General features: G+C 41.7%; 1 protein-coding gene across 1 annotated transcript in view; it reads right to left on the bottom strand.

The window, feature by feature from the left end:
- LOC111219086 (anoctamin-1-like) overlaps positions 1 to 18461 on the bottom strand; it is a 159564-nt gene that overhangs the window by 37836 nt on the left and 103267 nt on the right. Inside the window, exons 14-18 of the mRNA XM_022741674.1 lie at positions 15608 to 15682; positions 14355 to 14423; positions 14041 to 14242; positions 3713 to 3824; positions 3501 to 3558 (exon numbers count right to left, since the gene is read on the bottom strand). Of these exons, the coding sequence (XP_022597395.1) occupies positions 3501 to 3558; positions 3713 to 3824; positions 14041 to 14242; positions 14355 to 14423; positions 15608 to 15682 (516 nt within the window). The remainder of the gene's footprint in view (positions 1 to 3500; positions 3559 to 3712; positions 3825 to 14040; positions 14243 to 14354; positions 14424 to 15607; positions 15683 to 18461) is intronic.

The following is an 18461-nucleotide window of genomic DNA, read 5'->3' as shown; positions in this document are numbered from 1 at the left end:
CTCTGTCTTCCAGCTAGACACAGGTGTTCAAACCAGCTTTGAGCAACAGGAACTGTTCAACCATCATAGTAGCTCTCCCATAGACTGCAATACACACACACACACACACACACACAACCACCACCACCACTTCACCACCACCCCATTTTTATGACTGAAGGTGTCATGATCTCGGCCTGGAGGCTCCAGGGTTTTGTTTTTTGGACTGTCTTGATTTAGTTTTCTGTGTTTTGGGTTTCTGTTCTAGGTTTTGAGTATTTCTAGTGTCTAGTGTAGTCTCCCCTGTCTCGTGCTCTGTTTTCCTGTACACTTCCTGTTTTGTTTTGATAGTCATGTCGCCCCAGTGTCTGAGTTCTAGTTTTGCTTCCTTTGGTTAATTCCCTGATGTGTCCCACCTGTGTCTGCTTCCCCACCTGTTCTCCATCACTAATCAGTTCCGTTCCTTTAAGAAGCCCTTGTACTGTCTTGTCCTTGTGGGATCATTGTTATTTGGTTGTGAGGTTTGGTGTGTGTTTCATTGACTCATGTTTGGACTTTGGTTAGTTTGAAGGAATAAATTCTTTGACTCTGGTTTATCCTCCGCATTTGAGTCTCTCACCCTCACCCCTGCCTCATCGGACCGTGACAGAAGGAAGGCTAAATAACAAAAATGCCTCGGTATAATTTAATATACACTACAGCCTCCACAGTGATCAATTGAATCAACAACTGTCTAAAACTATTTTAATAATAAATTGTCAACTGAGTATATTAGTTATTATCAGGTGTATGCTCAGGCTCCAAAGTGCCTAACTACAATTGATTGGTTCATTTTGTTGCTGTTCTCACCTGGGAACTGATATAACTGGTAAGCTAAAGATGTTCTTTAATTTTATAGTTTTATCATATATTATAATTATTACTATATAACACGTTTTACCCCTCTCTCCCCATTTTCAAATGTAACGCAGTACCACGTTTATTCAGAAACATTTTAACTTACTTATTTTGTTCTTTTATCTGAGAACATTTTTACACAGTGATTTACTTCTACTGATGTCTTTTCTCCAGTCCAGTTTCTGTTACTGGTTTATTGCTTCTCTGTCTGAACACAGTTAAAGTAAATCAGCACAGTGTATTTGCATGTATTTGTGTGTGCGTGTTGATGTGTGGTTCTTTGTGTAAACCATTATTGTCATTTTGGCCAGGTCAGTGTCAGATAAGTCTCTACGACATGAATGAAACTGAAAGTAAACGTCCTTTGTACAGATTGAAACTTGAGGAATGAAGTACACGCACCAAGCAGAAGGCACATTCAAAATTTCTCCAGGAATTTTCTCATTCTTCTTATAAGTCTCTCCTGATTGAAATATGTTTTCTGTTATATTATGTGCACTAGCTACATGCAAGTTCAAGTATCTCTTTGTTGCACTGCAGGGGAGTTCAACACAGTTCAGTGCAAACCTCTACACTTCTTTGTCATGATATTCCCTTCCTTGTAAACTTCCTGCCCAGACTCTGTTTAGTATTTGCTACTGACCCTGCTGGCCCTCAGCCGGTTTCCCAGCCTGTTGCCCAGCTGGCTAGCTTTGGGCCTGCTTGTCTGCAGCCAGCACACCAGTTGGCTAGCCTTGGGCCTGGTAGCTTTCAGCATGTACCCCAGCTGGCTAGCCACCATTATGCAAGCCTTTAACCAGCCTCCCAGTTGGCTAGCAATGAGCCCAGTGTGAGCATGTTGGCAGACCCCCATGTGTGATTTGGAACTGGAGGACCCTGAGCTGTCTCCTTTTTGGGGAACCGGCCATGCCTGTCATGGCAGACATCTAGGGGCTGGAGCCCCTAGAAAGAAGAAAAGGTCACTGAGCCGCTGGTCTCCCAAGCAGTCTCAGCTGCAGTTTTTCAGCAACCAGCCCAAACCTCAGTCCCAGGTCTCCAGCTTCCAGCCAGGGCTTTAGCTTCAGGTTTCTAGTTGCCAGCCCGAGTCTCAACCCCAGGTTTCCAAGCTCCCGAGTTATCCAGAGCCTCAGCTGGCTAACACCTCGCCTTTTCCAGCATCTAGGGTCCTGGCTGATGCCTCACCTATTCCAGCAGTAGGAGTTCCAGTCGACATCTCCTCCCTTATTCCCTTGTTTGTTTCTGTGTCAAACATCCTGGTCGACTGCCACAGCTGACACCTCACCTTTTCCAGCGTCAGGGGTCCCAGTCAACATTACACTAGCTCCTGGTTTCCAGTCAGCAGTTCAGCTCCCTCCAGCTCCTGATCCCCAGTCACCAGTCCGACCAACTCCTGCTCGCCCTCTAAAAGGGCTCCGCCTTCAGTGTCGGCCCAGAGCCGATTTAATAGCATTTAATTTTCAAAAACATCTTGGATTATATATTAATTTGGGCATGGACAGAAAAGATGAAGAGAGACATCGACCAGTCACTTTTCATGTCAACACCACATAAAGCAGGTTAATGTTTTTTTTTTCCTATACAGTGACAGTGGAGGACACTAAAACATCACAGCCATTGTGCATCAACAGGCAAATATGAACAATGTAATTTTACAGAACTGAAATTACAATGAAAATATGAACAAATTATTGGCAAGGACTTGAAATGAACTCAGTTGACCTGTTGTAGCCTGAACTCAGACTTTCCTTAAGATTTGAACTCATGTGCACTCATCAAGGCTGATCACTGTGGAGGTGATTGTCTGAGGCAAAGATGCAAAACCTAATGACAGACAACTTGTCATGGCTGCTTTGTCATGGCTGAAGGCTGAACTCATGCTCTGCTGCCACAATGGAGACTTGAATTATCCGCCCCACTTCAGCCAGAGATTTGAAGACAGGAACATTTCTTACAGGGAAGTTAATAGAAGTTGAGAAAACATTCTGAATATGAGATTTCCTGATCCTGCAAGCGATCGCTTCATCTGGAGGAAATCCATCAACATGCTCTCTCTGCACCAAGGGTGCTGCTGCACCCCTCTGTGCAGTGGTCGCAGACATGCTCCAAAGCCCTCTGCCCATAACACTTGAACATTGAGCAAGCAAGGCAAAAGCATTCCAGGTTGTACTGCTTCCATTGCAGTTTCTGGCAGCAGGGCCATAGTCATTTTTTAAAATACTTAAACATCACAGGTCCAAATTCTAACCAGATCTCCACATAGAGAAATTTATTTTTGCGCAATTCTGCAAAACATTTTTAGAAAAAAAAAAAAAATCTCAAAATTTCACAGTTAGTTCTTTCACTGTTCAGTTATATTGAATTTGATTAGCTTATGCCCAAAACAGTCAAATCTACTCAAAAAAGATTAGAATGAGCCTTTAACCCAATGTGTGTGATCCGTGTCTGACCTGAGAATACCACAGTTGGTTAGTACAAAGGATTTGATAGTTCATTTTTTGGAAGCACAAGGTATATTTAACAATCTATTTTAGTTAAAAGGATGTAAAAGGTATTTCAACTTTAATCCCAGTGTGTGGTTACCAAAGCCTTTGCTTGCATATCATTTGTAAAAGTGTAAACCCTACCTCCTCCATTCTGTAGGATTCAAACACATACAGGTAGCTGCCAGGTCTGCCGACCAGTCTACAGGGAAACATTAATGACAGGGTTAAGAGTAGATATAAAGTTTTCTTTATCTTATAATTCATTTTTCATTTTGGATATTTATTTAAATTATATGAGAGTATTTATGTATATTAGAATGAGAGAAAGTTACACATATAATGAGGTTACCAACCTTCCCCTGAAGAAAGCAATGTAGATGATGGGAGTGAAAGCATTGAAGAACTTTAGAATGAAGGTCTTGAAGATGAGTCGTTCCTCAAAACTCTTGTCTGTTTTAGGAACCTCTGAAAGTGAACAGACAGTTTTCAGTCAGATCAGCTTAGTCAAGCTATCTGTGAGTGATCCAGCTTTGATAGGTCTAACCGTCTGGGTAACAAATCTTACACAGCCAGTTATCAACTGGCTCTAACAGTTCAACCGATTCATGTTGGGGGCAAAGAACATGTAAAATGGATAACATACATGACATGACATGACATGACATACTAGCATGTGAACACAAGTAACACACAGGGGGAGTATACAGGGGGTAAAACATGAACACAACCTAAAACTCCTGGGAGTAAGACCAGTCCATATCCTCAGCTGGGTGGGTGGAGGGGGTCCAGAGGAGGGTTTCCCCAACATCTGACATCTCCCCCATCGAACGGTCCTCAACGTCCTGGACAGGTGGGGGCAAAATGCGGGTCCCTCGACGAGCTGACTCATTGGCTGGCTGGTCGGGGTGTTGCCAATGAAAGTTGGCCACGAGGTTGGAGTCCACAATATGGCGAGCAGGAACCTAAGACCTCTCTTCTGGACCATAACCCTCCCAGTCCACAAGGTACTGGAGACCTCTACCTCGCCGCTGAGAGCAAATCAGGCGACGTACTGCATACACTAGACCGCCATCGACTAACAGGGACTGTTATGGACCGGCTTAACCCTGGAGACATGGAAGGTTGGGTGAACTCTCATGGAACGTGGGAGCTTCAACTGGACTGCCACAGGATTGATGACCTTCTGGATCGTGAAATGCCCGATGAACTTAGGTGCCATCTTTTTGGACTCCACCCGAGGAGGAGAGGTAAGTATCGGATGGAGAGCCACACTTGCTGACCTGATTGGTAGGTAGGTGCAGGTGTACAGCGGCGGTTGGCAGTGGTAGCATAGCGACCCGACAGAACGAAGGAGGGTGGAGCGAGCTTGGAGCCATGTTCTGCGGCAGTGGCGGATGAAGGCTTGGACGGATGGGGGGTGGTGGGGGTGGGGGGGTCTTGTGTTGATTGCAAGTTGGATAGGCTTTGACGAATTCCTGCACGTCCTCCTGCAAGGTGGGCCACCAGAAACGTTGGAGAAGGGCATGCTGTGTCCGTTGAACACCAGGGTGGCAAGAGAGCTTGGAGGAGTGGACCCATAGTAGCACATCTGATCTCAAGGCTGGAGGGACGTAAAGGCAGTTTGACGGGCCTTCGGTGGTCCCAGGTCAACGTGGCAACAAGGCAGGATGTAGGGAGGATGGGCTCAGGTCTATCAGCAGAGTCCTCTGTCCTCAGGAACTGGCGGGAAAGGGCATCGGGCTTGACATTGCGGAACCCCGGATGGTAAAAGAGGGTGAACCAATGGCGCCACTCTTCTAGGGCCATCCTAACTGCCAATAGTTCCCTGTTGCCAATGTCATAATTTCTCTCAGCAGAGGACAGGCGCTGAGAGTTCCCCCTTGATGCTTCTCTCGTCGACGAGTCTGGATACGAAAGTCGATGCGGATGGCCAAATCAATCACCCCATCCAAGGTGATGGGGGTGTCATGTGAAACCAGTTCATCTTTAATATAGTCATCCAAACCGTGGAGGAAGGCATCGCAGAGGGCTGAGCTGTTCCAAATGCTTTGGCTGGCTCTGGTGCGGAAATCAATTGAATAATCTGCCACCGTTTGCTCGCCTTGTTTCAGTCCCATCAGTCCCCTTGCTGACTCAGAACCACAATTCTCGAAACCAAAAACCTTGCGAAGCTCGGCAGAAAACAGGTCAAAGGAGGCACAGGCTGGAGACCGTCTCTCCCACTCAGCTGTTCCCCATAGTTGAGCTCTGCCTGTAAGGTGGTTGATGACAAATGCAACCTTCACCAGTTCAGTGGCGAAGATGCGGGGCTGCAGCGCGAACAGAAGAGAGCAGTTGGTGAGGAAGGGGCCACAAGTCTCTCAATCACCATTGTAACGCTCCGGGGTTCCCAACCGGGCTCAGGAGCATCTCTGGGCGGTGAAAAGGCTGGCACAGGTGCAGGAGCAGAAGCCGATGCTTCAAAAGAGGGGGCAGACACAGTGGAGAAACAGGCTGCTAGCTGTTGCATCTGTCCGGCTAATGCCGCTAGTGCTCGTCCATGAGTCTTGGCAGCTTGTCTGGCTTCAGCAGCAGACGCAGTCATCATAGCCTCATGCTGCTGCAAAACGCCCTCAATCGTCTCAAGGTGACTAAGTGGTGTGGGATTGTGTGCTGGGTTCATAGCTGGCCAGATTGTACTGTAACTGGTATGGAGAGAACCCAATAGCAGCACAAGTGAACCAGGTTTTAGTCTTGAAACAGTCTTTATTCAGCAGATTAAAACAGGTACACAGCAAACCCGAGGATGGCAGCAGAGAACTGGATTCAGGTGAGTATGGCAGGATGTGGATCTGGACCTTGAGACGGAGTCGGTGGGGCTGACATCACCAGAGGAGGTGAGCTGGCGAGGTGAAGCTGACAAGGTGGGGCTCTTGGTGGAGCAGGAACAGGCTGAGTGCTAACCAGCCACAGGCAGACGAAAAACAGAAAACAGGCAGGCAATACTCGTAGTCGGGGACAGAAGGCTGGTGGATTTACCGGGGCTGAGACGTGAGGCGAAGGTCGGAGGCAAGTCGGGTCGATACCGGGTAAGCAGTCCGGGAACAAGTGCTGGAGAGTCAGGCATGAGAGCGAAGACAATCTGGCAAAGAGTGGGTGGAGTGAAGCTGCATATCTACTGGCTTGAGTGGAGATGGTGAGCAGGTGAAAGCAGTTAGGCTGATGAGGGGTGTGGCTGAGCAGCAGAGCAGGAGAGGGGCAGAGGCTCAGAGCAGACTGTGACAGATGAGGGGTGTGGCTGAGCAGCAGAGCAGGAGAGGGGCAGAGCAGACTGTGACAGACACTGCCTTTCAATTTGATGAAAGAATATGGATGTTGCCCATTATTATAATTACATTTACCAAATCAGATATATTAGATGGGATTAAAAAACTCAAATACCAGGACAAAAAGGTTTACTTTCTGTAGTCAAGGATGTAAAAAACTAATGGATGGATTGCATAAAGAAACTTGGTATCACTAATTGTACTTCCATCTACTCTTCTATTCATCAGAATCCAGACTTGAACAAACACTTAGTTTTTTACGATTGCTTACACACAAAAATTAAAAATAATGCACAGATTTTGAAACTCAACACACAAGGAGCAAAATGTCAGCCCAGACTTGCACAACTATACGCACATTCTCGGCCTCACACTTTGAAAATCTGGGCTGACATTTTACTCCTTGTGTGTCGAGTTTCAAAATCTGTGTACCGTCCATTCACTAGTCAAGGAAAATAAATGGTTTGGCCTTTCTGAAGCCAAATATATATTAATGTCCTCAAGTACAATCAAAGGTCAAATTTAAGAATTTTGTGATGTCACTCATCTTTCCAACCTCTATTAAAGATTTCGGAAAAAGACCTAGGGATGGTTATAAATGAAAATAGAAGGAAAATTTATGTTTATATGATCTGTTAAAAACTTTCTGAGGGGGGCGCTGCTGAGCTTCAATGGAGTAGGACGTGAGTTTGGAAGCTCCTGCCGATTTCGATTAAAATTGTTATTCTTTTGCGTTTCTTGGTCACATTTTTAGTCCTGCCTTACGCAGCAGTACTTTTTGCTGGGAAGTTTTACTCTGGACTGCGTAAAATGGCTGGAAAGAACTCTAAAACCCACAATACTATTCAGACACAACTGAGGCCTGGTCCACAAACCGCGACCACATCCTTGAGTGAGCCGTCAGCCCCTGCAGAGGTCGCCTCAACGCATGCTAACCTTGACATTGCTGCCCTCAAGCTCGAGTTGCTGGCCTCGCTGAGGAAAGATATTGCAGACATCTTCAAAAAGGAACTCCAGGACACTCTCGGGATGCTTTGTCTACTATCAAGCTCGACCTGCAAGCAGTGAAGACACAGCTAGCAAGTGATAAAGCTACTACCGATGCTACCATGTCCAAGCTAAAAGGTACGGTCGGGGAGATGGAACACGCGCTCACCGAGTGCTCCGATGACATCGCAGAGATGAAAGCTACCATTAAGTCCCTCACTGCTAACGTAGCCAAGCTGGAAAATAAATGTGAAGACTTGGAGTCCAGGTCACAACGTAACAACGTTAGGATAGTGGGAGTACCGGAGGGTCCTGACACCTGTACCAATGCCGCTGTAGCCGCCTTACTGAAGGAAGCATTTGATCTGGTAAAGGAGCCGCTTTTGGACCAGTCTCACCGGACCCTCCAACCTAAACCCAAGCCTGGTGACCGTCCTCGAGCCATTGTATGCAGATTTCATTACCACAGTGACTGTGTTGACATTTTATGCCACTCTAGAGAGCTCCGACAGATTAAAGTCAGGGACCTGACCATCTCAGTCTTCCCTGACCACACTGCCAAGATTGCCCGGGCTCGGGCTGCATTCAACGAGGTCAGGCGGCAACTCCGTGGCATTGACGGTGCTCGGTATGGTCTGATTCATCCAGTGTGACTTCGCATCACATACAACGGTGTTGAGAAGGACTTCGTTTCAGCGGAGGAAGCCAGCGACTATGTCAAAACTTTGATTTCTGGGTGAGCTGAGCTCCAATAGCCTTTCAGTCCTGTGTTGTATGTAACATTACTTAGAGTTTACGGTCTCATTAGCTTTAACTCTATACCTGTGCAGTGGCTGTTTGGTTTGTTGTACTAACTAGCTTAGTGATACTATTGATTGTTTATAGCAGGTTTTTTTTTTTTCCTTCATGAATACTGTTATAAAACAAGGCTATACCATATTTTGTGTTTTTGCACTTCAGTTCAGCCCAGCACTACCTCATTTTATGCTCTCTGCATCTACTTGTACAGGACTTACTGTTAGTTGTTAATTTGTATTTTCACTTGCTTTGCTACTGTCTTCATCTGATCTTTGGGGAAATTTGATTTGTATTATTAAGGTGAGCATCTTTTTGTTTTGTTAGAATGCTCACCTATATGAAACAACATTTTGTAATGTGAGTTCTTTCAATATAACGTGTTTATCATCAGCGCATAGGGTTTAAGAGTTGAAGTCGGCGGGAGTTTTTTTTTTTCTTTTCTCTTTTTCTCTTTCTTACTTTTGTTTGCTCTGCTTAGTCTCTCGGTTGTTCCAACACTATTGTGGACAACTTTTGGTTATTGTGGGAACCACTGCTGTCTCCTTTGTTCTGTAATTTTATGGGGACTTTGGGTGTATTTGTGTTTAGGGGTATCTTGGGGGGAGGGTGTCCCACCTTGGCTCTCTATGACCATTTGCATTTTTGTTGTTCCTTTTATTTAAATGGTTAATGGCAATATAAGTCCCAGCATCGCTGGGTCATGTACACCTCTCAGATTTATTAGTTGGAATATCAGAGGTATGGGTAATCCTGTTAAGAGATCTAAGGTTTTTACACACTTGAAACGTTTAAACTCTGATATAGTATTTCTACAGGAGACTCATCTTCACATTAAAGATCACCATAGGTTACATTGCCCCTGGATAAGTCAAATCTTCCACTCAAATTTTAACTCGAAAGCTAGAGGAGTCGCCATTCTCATTAACAAGAAAGTTCAGTTCTCATCCACTGATGTTATCGCTGATAGGAATGGCAGATACCTCATAGTTGCTGGTACCCTAATGCAAAAAAAGGTTTTGTTGAACCCCGAACTTCAATGATGTTGAATTTGCTAACAGATTCCTGGGAAACATCCCCTTCTTGAATACTCACCTGCTGATTCTTGGAGGAGATCTAAATTGTGTTTTTGATCCAATCTTGGATAGGTCGAATCCTCGCAATCTGACTCAATCTGCTATGTCTAAAACATTCTCAGATTTTATGAAACAGAATGGTCTTATTGATCTGTGGAGATCTCATACCCCTTCTATTAAAAAAAATTCTTTCTTCTCCCAGGTGCACCATTCATATTCTAGGATCGATTACTTTTTTGTTGACAGTACTCTTAATTCATGTGTAAATTCATCTGACTATTTAGGTATTGTAATATCTGACCATTCACCTTTATTATTGGAAATTCGACTTTCTACCTATCAACATAGCCCACCACTTTGGAGATTTAACTCTCTTCTTTTGGCAGATAAAGAATTTAGCGAATTCATTTAAAATTCCATTGATGAGTTCTTGTCTTTCAATCAAAATGACTCCTCTTCATACTCATTGCTATGGGAGACACTTAAATGTTACCTGAGAGGTCAAATTATTTCGTAGACTGCTCTTTCTAATAAAAAGATGAATGCTAGGCTTAATGAACTTACATTTGCAATTGGTAACCTTGATCAAGGGTACGCACTGAACCCTTCTCCGGAGCTACTTAAGCAGTGTCTTGATTTGCAAGCAGAATTCGATCTCATTTCAATTAAAGAGGCAGAGCGCTTGTTACTACGTAGTCGTGGTTCATATTATGTACATGGCGACAAGGCAAGTCGTTTATTGGCACATCAGTTACGACGACAAGCCACTTCCCGTTTGATACCTAGTATTAAAAAAACTCATGACACGATTACTACAGATCCCTTGGAAATTAATGCTACTTTTAAATCTTTTTACTCTTCATTATATAAATCTGAATTTCCTACAGACAACACTAAAATTAGCAAATTTCTGCAGAACCTTTCGAATCCTGTCATTGATACTAATAGTGCCATGCAACTGGACTCCCCACTCTCCCTTGAAGAAGTATCAAATGCAATTAAAGCTATGCAATCTAACAAAGCCCCTGGCCCTGATGGGTTTCCGGTTGACTTTTTCAAAACATTTACTGGTAAATTGGCACCACTACTTTTATCTGTATTCAATGAATCATTAGAAAATGGTTCATTACCACCAACTCTGACACAAGCCACTATAGCTCTCCTTCTCAAAAAGGACAAGGATCCAACCTCCTGTAGTTCCTATAGATCATTATCTTTGCTTAATGCTGATGTAAAGGTGTTGGCTAAAGTAATTGCATCTCGTTTAGAGAATGTGCTTCCTTATATTATATCTGAAGAGCAAAATGGTTTTATAAAGGGACGTCAATTGTTTTTTAATACCCGTACACTTTTCAATATAATTTATTCAGAACGTTCGACTGAACTTCCTGAACTTGTGATTTCCTTAGATGCTGAAAAGGCATTCGATAGGGTAGAGTGGGAGTACCTGTTTTGCAGTTTTGAAGAAATTCGGATTTGGTGATAAATTTATCTACTGGATTCATCTCCTTTATTCGTCCCCTAAAGCCAGTGTCCATGCTAATGATGTTTATTCTGATTATTTTGCTCTTGGTCGTGGAAGTCGCCAGGGTTGCCCTTTATCACCTTTGCTCTTCGCCATCGCTATCGAGCCTTTGTCTATTACATTAAGATCTTCTCCTTTATTTAAGGGGATCACCCGTTATGGAGTCGAATATAAATTATCGCTGTATGCGGATGATTTGTTATTGTACATTTCTGATCCTACACGCTCTATCCCTGCTGTTTTAAGTATTCTGGAGAACTTCAGCACCTTTTCAGGTTATAAATTAAATCTGGGGAAAAGTGAGTGTTTTCCCATTAATACTGCAGCACGTCATCTTCAACAGTCAGATTTACCTTTTCAATTTAGTCCATCAGGGTTTAAATACCTGGGCATTAACGTGACTCATTCTTTATCTTGGCTAGCATCAGCTAATTTCACTCCTCTCATCTCAAAGATTAGATCTGATATTCAAAGATGGGGTAATCTCCCCCTTTCATTAATCGGCAAGATCAATGTTGTTAAAATGTATATCTTACCTAAATTTCTATTTTCATTTCAGTCAATTCCTCTCTGTCTGCCAAAACATTTTTTTGACTTGCATTACCTAATTTTCTAGCTTACTATTGGGCTGCCCATATCCATAAACTTTGCTGCTGGTTAAAATCTCCTGGATCCTCTTGGTGTAAATTGGAATTATCATCCTGTAAGAGATCTTCTATACCTGCTCTACTTTATTCCTCTCTACCTACAAAACCCTCTATATATACTGACAATCAAGTGGTTCTTAACACAACCCTAACCCTCAAAATTTGGTTTCAATTTAGACGGCACTATAAATTTGTAGCTGCATCTTCCTCGGGTCCTCTAAATAATAACCATTTATTTCCTCCGTCACTTTCTGACTCGACATTTTCAGTGTGGCATGACAAGGGTATTACACAATTCAAAGATTTATATGTAAATGGTGTCTTTGATAATTTTGCCAATTTGTCATCTCGTTATGACCTCCCTGTTATTCATCTGTTTCGCTATTTTCAGACTCGCAATTTTGTTAGTAAGTGTTTCCCTAATTTCCCCTCTTTACCCCCAGAACACAAGTGGGAATCCATGCTAACATTTATTCCTCATCACAGAGGTATCATTTCAAAGTTGTATGATATTATCTTGGCTTTTAGCACCCACTCAAATGTTAAACTTAAGTGCACATGGGAGGGGGAACTGGGAATACAAATACATGAGGAGACCTGGGAACAGGCCATACAGAGGGTACGATCTACCACCTCTTGTGCTCATCTTGGACTTATTCAATTTAAGGTCTTATACAGGGCACACTTCTCTAAGTCTAGACTATCTGAATTGTATCCAGAAGTGGAAGACAAATGTGATAAATGCCATGGCTCTCCTTGTCACCTTAGCCACATGTTTTTTCTTTGTCCTGATTTGAAAGGTTTCTGGGCAGGTTATTTTTCTATTATGTCCACTGTTCTTGGGGTAAATATTCATCCTTGCCCTCTGATCGCCATATTTGGGATTCCTGACCCCTCACTTGCATTTAACTCTACACAAAAGGATATTATAGCTTTCACATCCTTACTAGCAAGACGTTTATTATTGCTGCATTGGAAGTCTGCTAAATATCCTTCTTTTTCCTGGTGGCTTAAAGACGTCATGTTTTTTCTAAAACTTGAGAAAATTAAATATACGTTGAGAGGATGTACAGTCAATTTTTTTCACGAATGGCAACCCTTTATTTCCTATTTCGCTAATTTAGAGGTACTACCTGATTGAATGTGTGCATGTTACTGTTGTATCTTTTTATATTACATGAATGACCAATAGTATGTGTGGTGGTCGTGATGAGCCAGGTAGGGGCGTGGGTGGGGGGTTGTTCACTGTTTATTACATGGCACTCTGTAAATTAATGTAATTATTTTCTTCTACATTTTTATCAGAGTATTTTTGTTTTGTTTTGTTCTGTATATGTGACTGTATACATATATGTGTGTAAAAAAGAAAAGCTGAACTGTATTTCTGAAATTGAAAGTATTGTATTGTAGCTTTTTAATAAAAATATTTGGAAAAAAAAAAAAACTTTCTGAAATTAGATTCACTCCTTCACTACATCAGTCTTGAAAATAGAACCTAATTTAAACCCTTTCTTCTACTTACTTAACGATATCATGATTTTTATCTAGATAAGATAAAATGCAGAATATTATTAACTATAACACACGACTCCTGTGGTTCCTGCAATTCTTGTTTATAAAGTTCATCTAGAAATGACCAATAATAAACCTGGACAAATTCTTGTACTGAACCACTATGGATATACAGTAGGTTCATCATAAATTCAATCATAAAGGACATATTAAGGACATTAAGGACACTCAGTCACTGCTGCTTTTGTTGTTCTGTTTGTATATGTATATGTTGGTGTGTGTGTGTGTGTGTGTGTGTGTGTGTGTGTGTGTGTGTGTGTGTGTGTATGTATAGGCTATATATACACACACACACGCACACACACACACACACATGCACGCACATATATATTTTTAATAATTTTTTTTTTTGTTCTGTTTGCTAGGGTGGAGGGAAGGGATGGGGAGTATGAAGGTGTGTAGTGTGCTGTTATGGGTGTTTGTGGGTTCATCCACTTATGATTGCTGATTATTGTGAAATAAAAGAGATGGGGAAAAAAAGAAAACTGTGTGAAACAGATAATTGTCTTGAAAATAAAAGAGACCATGATCAGATTTTCAGCATCTATAGAAAGACACATTTCATGCCTTGGACAATGAACAGTTAGTGCCTTGAACAATGTTGGACACTTTCAGTTTGTGGGTACTACAAAATAAAAGTCCATAAACACACACACTGAATAAAAAGGTAACAGAGTGACCAACTAATTAATTTCACTTTATTAAAAGATCCCATTGTCCACTATTATGATAGAAATGTGATCTGGTTTCTAGGTAACTGCCTGTCTAACTTACCTAACACAGTGAGCCATCGTGCCACAGCTCCGTACACCTCATCCAAAATGAGGATGACCACCAGGTTGATAATGGCTGCAGTGGTTTTAACTGTCAGCTGCACGTGGTTCCGTGTGATAGGATTGGAGCTCATATGCAGAGCGGCTTTGGTGGAGATTCGGTAGAGGATCACACCAAACACAATGGCAAATGTAACACCAATCTGACAATGAAGAGGTGTGCAGGATTACAAACACAAGATGGAGACAATGAGGGAAAAGATATAATCATTCCACAGCCTTCCTGTAAATCCTCAATGATGTCATTACACTTACCATTAACAGCATCATGACAATGTTAGTCATGTAGGCAGGGAGGCGGTCACGATACGTGAGCTTTTCCACCTAAAATAAATAAATAAAAAAACAACCAAATTTAGTGAAGTGTACTGTAACTGTACGGGTATTGTAAATGTAGATGTTGAGACACTGAGAGACTGCTGTCGTCTTCTGTTTATGAAACAGAGCATGGATGATGAAACGTTATGACAGACGCATGTTATTATATAAAACTTCCAAAGAGCATTACAGCCTGAACTCCAGCTGAACTAATCTTAAATCAAAACCCTGATGGAAAACTCACTCTTCAACTCATACAGTTCTTTAAACTGCCGACTTGTGCTTGTTAATCTGAGAGTTTATGGCCCCAACATTTATTCATGTGCCTTTAAACCTGGAGCCTGTGGCATGGCTGGCCTTTCACCTACATTATCTTCAGTACTAAGTGTGGTGCATAAATCACAGGCTACACCTGCTTTTATTGGTGGCTTGGTTGCAAAGAAATGCAAAGAATACAAATTCAGTTCAAGAATGAAAATAAGCAAGAAATCAGCTGGCAAATGAGAAGTTTTTTGCTTTATTTTGTCATCGTCCTGACAAAACTCCAGTTGTTGGATGTAATATATTAGTAATTCTCCCTCTGCATTGTATTCAGTAACATTTCCTGGGTGAAGACAACTGCACCTGTGCTTAGTGATATCGCATCTCTGTCCTGCAGTGATTCAAACTTTGATGGTCACTGTGAATCAGGAAGCTTACCAGGGAATAAAAAACACAAGCTGTTTAAATGTATAGTCATGCAAAAAGTAAACTTTGTTTAATTTTACTGATCAGTCAGCTGTCAGAGTCAGGGTTTTAGATTGTAATCGAGAAGTACCTGTAAAACATAGCCAGACACCATGTTCAAACAAAGAAACATAACAAAATGCAAATCACTGCTGGAAGTATAACTGTATTAGCACAATATATGAATCCATTCATTATCTATAATTGCTTACCGTTGAGCCTTACTCTAGGGCCCTGAGGGGCTGGACCATGTCCCAGCTATTGACATGTAAATAGCAAATTAAAGTTGATCAGATGACTAAAGCCAAATAACTAGGTGTGTAAAGCAGACACTGTCTGCCACAGGCAGAAGCATACACACATAAGACAGAGACACTCCTTGTTAACAAACCAAGAGGATTTGAAGCACATGGCAAAATAATGTATGTAATCTAATATGAATGAACTTGAGAGATGCACATTACCTTCTGCTGTGATTTCTGATCTTTGCACATAGACTTTTGCATGACCCTGAATTCATATTCGGCCCTGGGGTGGTCCTATGATGGTGACACAAACACACATGACAGATTGAAACATATAGAAGAGCAGTTACATTAAAGTGGAATTACCAGATAGATATGTGTCTACCCTACAGCTGTTTTAACTAGACATTAAAATAAAATACACTTATATTTTATATATTTATTTTAATATTCATGTTTTGAGTACAATGTTATATCTTAAATAAAAGCAGTGCAGAATTTTACCAGAATTACAAAGCCACTGTATTAAATTCTACATGAGAAATTTTTATTATTTTTATTTTGAATAAGAATGAGGAAGAGAAGCCAGCTGTCAGATTCAAGAGTTCCCATACAGTGGACTCAGGAACACCATGAAGTTGTACTTATAAACGTCTTGTCCAGTCTGCCTGTGTTAGCTTACCCAACTTTGACCTGCCATTCCTGTTACGAAGATAAGAAAAGCTGCTGTTTGCCCCACATGAGTGGGAAAGGGTTTAGCTGGAAAGTTGACTGTTGTACAGAAAGACAATGCAGACAACTACTTTTACCTGTAAAGTACGATCCACTGCCCTGAAATACCTCCTTGATGACATGGGTCATGTAGGAACAGAAAGGGTCAGTATCTTGACCAGGAGCAGCTATTGGCCATACATGATGAAAGAAACTGAGGCCTATATGACAAGGAAGTGTACATTTATTTAATCAAAGAAATCTTTGTCTCATGGGGTCCATTAACACCAAGCACTAGCAAACTACTTTCTAGTAATTACATGCACCTATTCCTGCAACAACTATCAGGAGTCATTGGACATTGTGTGATTCTCTGCAGCCGCTCAGCAATGTCAGCCACCACACTCACACACCGAGGCAGTGTGTTCCCGGAGTTAGTATGTGTGACATGTATGTTTAATCTATTTCAAAAGAAGATTTGTATATGTATTCCAGATTTTGCTGTTGATATATCTGAAGTTCAGATCTTTATTGGCTTGTTATTTTGGCTCTACAGACAAAAAGGTCAGTAGGGGCAGTAGGATGTGTTCTAGTGTCATCTGGGCCATCACCTGCAGACAATTGAGAACACGCTTGTGTGAATCATGGCAACAGATATGAGAAAACTTTGGTCCATAAATAAGAGAGTTTCCAAGTTGCAACAGAGATTCCACCTTTACCTCAGATCGAGCTAAGTTGGAAAAGCAGGATGATGGGGGATGTTTTGAATATTTACTTATCTACAGTCGTTCTCCTGCAACTTCATCACAGTTGTTGTAGAAACTGTACAGCTGCTCATGAACTGCTGAGGCTGTCTTTTGCTGTGGTAATGCTGCAGTTCAAAAGCTAGTTCCCCTGGCTGAGACAACTCACTTCCTGCTGGTTACCTGGACAGTTACTATAATTTTTTTATTTAAAGTGTACATAATACATATGAACAGGCATGAACATAATAAATAGTTAATCAAAATAAGCAGATGTATAGACAAAATTACAATTTAAAAACCAAAGAAAATTTTAAATAATAATAATAACTAGAAAATTCCAGGGAAATTTTTAGTGCCACGGGGGCTACTGCCGGTATGAGTACATGATTTATTTCCAGTGTCACCCTGATCATATTCTGGTTTTGAGAAATATCTTGATATAAAAGACTCTGATATAAAACCATGTCACATCCCTCCATCATGTATTATGTGGGAAATATCTCATATTCTGTGTTGTTTTTTTTAATAAAAACAAGAGGCAACATGTCTTCAAACTGGCATTTAAATGGTTAAAATCCTGAAAACTAATAAACATTTGGTAGGTTTGAGCAGAACTGAAGTGGTTTAAGAGATGTATGCAAAAAAAAGCAGAAAAAAACATTGATATATGATGATTTTATAGCATTTTCTTTGGGTGTCCTTTTTTGGACGCAAGGAACCCCAGAGGGTACAAAATGTGTTACCAGTGTATAATAGACCTGTAACAGTAACTAAGTCAGTAGCACCTCTTTCGGGATCAAGACGCACGTTTTGATGTATGTATTACCGGGGTTTTCTCAAAGCTGCGGGACGAGTTACGTGCCAAAAATTGGTGGAAGAATAATAATAAGCCCGAAGGAATATTAATAGATGCCCCGAGGCACTCCTCTCAGCTATTCTAGCTGTAGAGGAGTGCCTCGGAGCTGAGCACCCGTGGCACTAACTAGAAAATTCCTGGAAAAATTTTTAATGTGTCTGCTGCTTGGTGCATGTATTTAGTGCCACGGGTGCTCAGCTCCGAGGCACTCCTCTACAGCTAGAATAGCTGAGAACTATGAGCACTCTCCAAGCTCCGCTAGCTTTACATTAGCCGCATGCTAGGTCTTAAATTTCATTTAGTTAGGTCTTAAATATGTAAGTCCATTTATCGCTTCCTTTGTTGCTTTTCTTTTTGTTTTGTTAAATGAGTGAATGAAGTTGTGACGGTCTCCACTGAGACAGAGGAGAGGAGAAGCTACTAGCTCTCTCTCGCTGTCACTTCTAGTCGCGTTGCTCTCCTCCCCAGTAATGTTAAATTTAGCACCGAAAAAAACATAATAGTGGTAATTGAAATAGGGGTTCATGGGATTTATTAACCCTCAGGGGTCCCTCTGTCCTTTTATGGACATTTTCTTCGCTTTTCTTTTTTGATTTGCTGATCATTTTGGCTGTGTTACAGCTGAAGGTATGGATTTCTGCAAGAAAGTGTCTTTTTTGACATATTTTTAAAATCTAATGTCAGTTACTGTTACAGTCCTATTATACACTGGTAACACATTTTGTACCCTCTGGGGTTCCTCGCGTCCAAAAAAGGACAC

This window comes from Seriola dumerili, unplaced genomic scaffold (assembly GCF_002260705.1).
Source record: "Seriola dumerili isolate Sdu_G_001 unplaced genomic scaffold, Sdu_1.0 BDQW01000056.1, whole genome shotgun sequence".
Taxonomy (NCBI): domain Eukaryota; kingdom Metazoa; phylum Chordata; class Actinopteri; order Carangiformes; family Carangidae; genus Seriola; species Seriola dumerili.
This window is presented reverse-complemented; position numbering and strand designations above follow the sequence as displayed.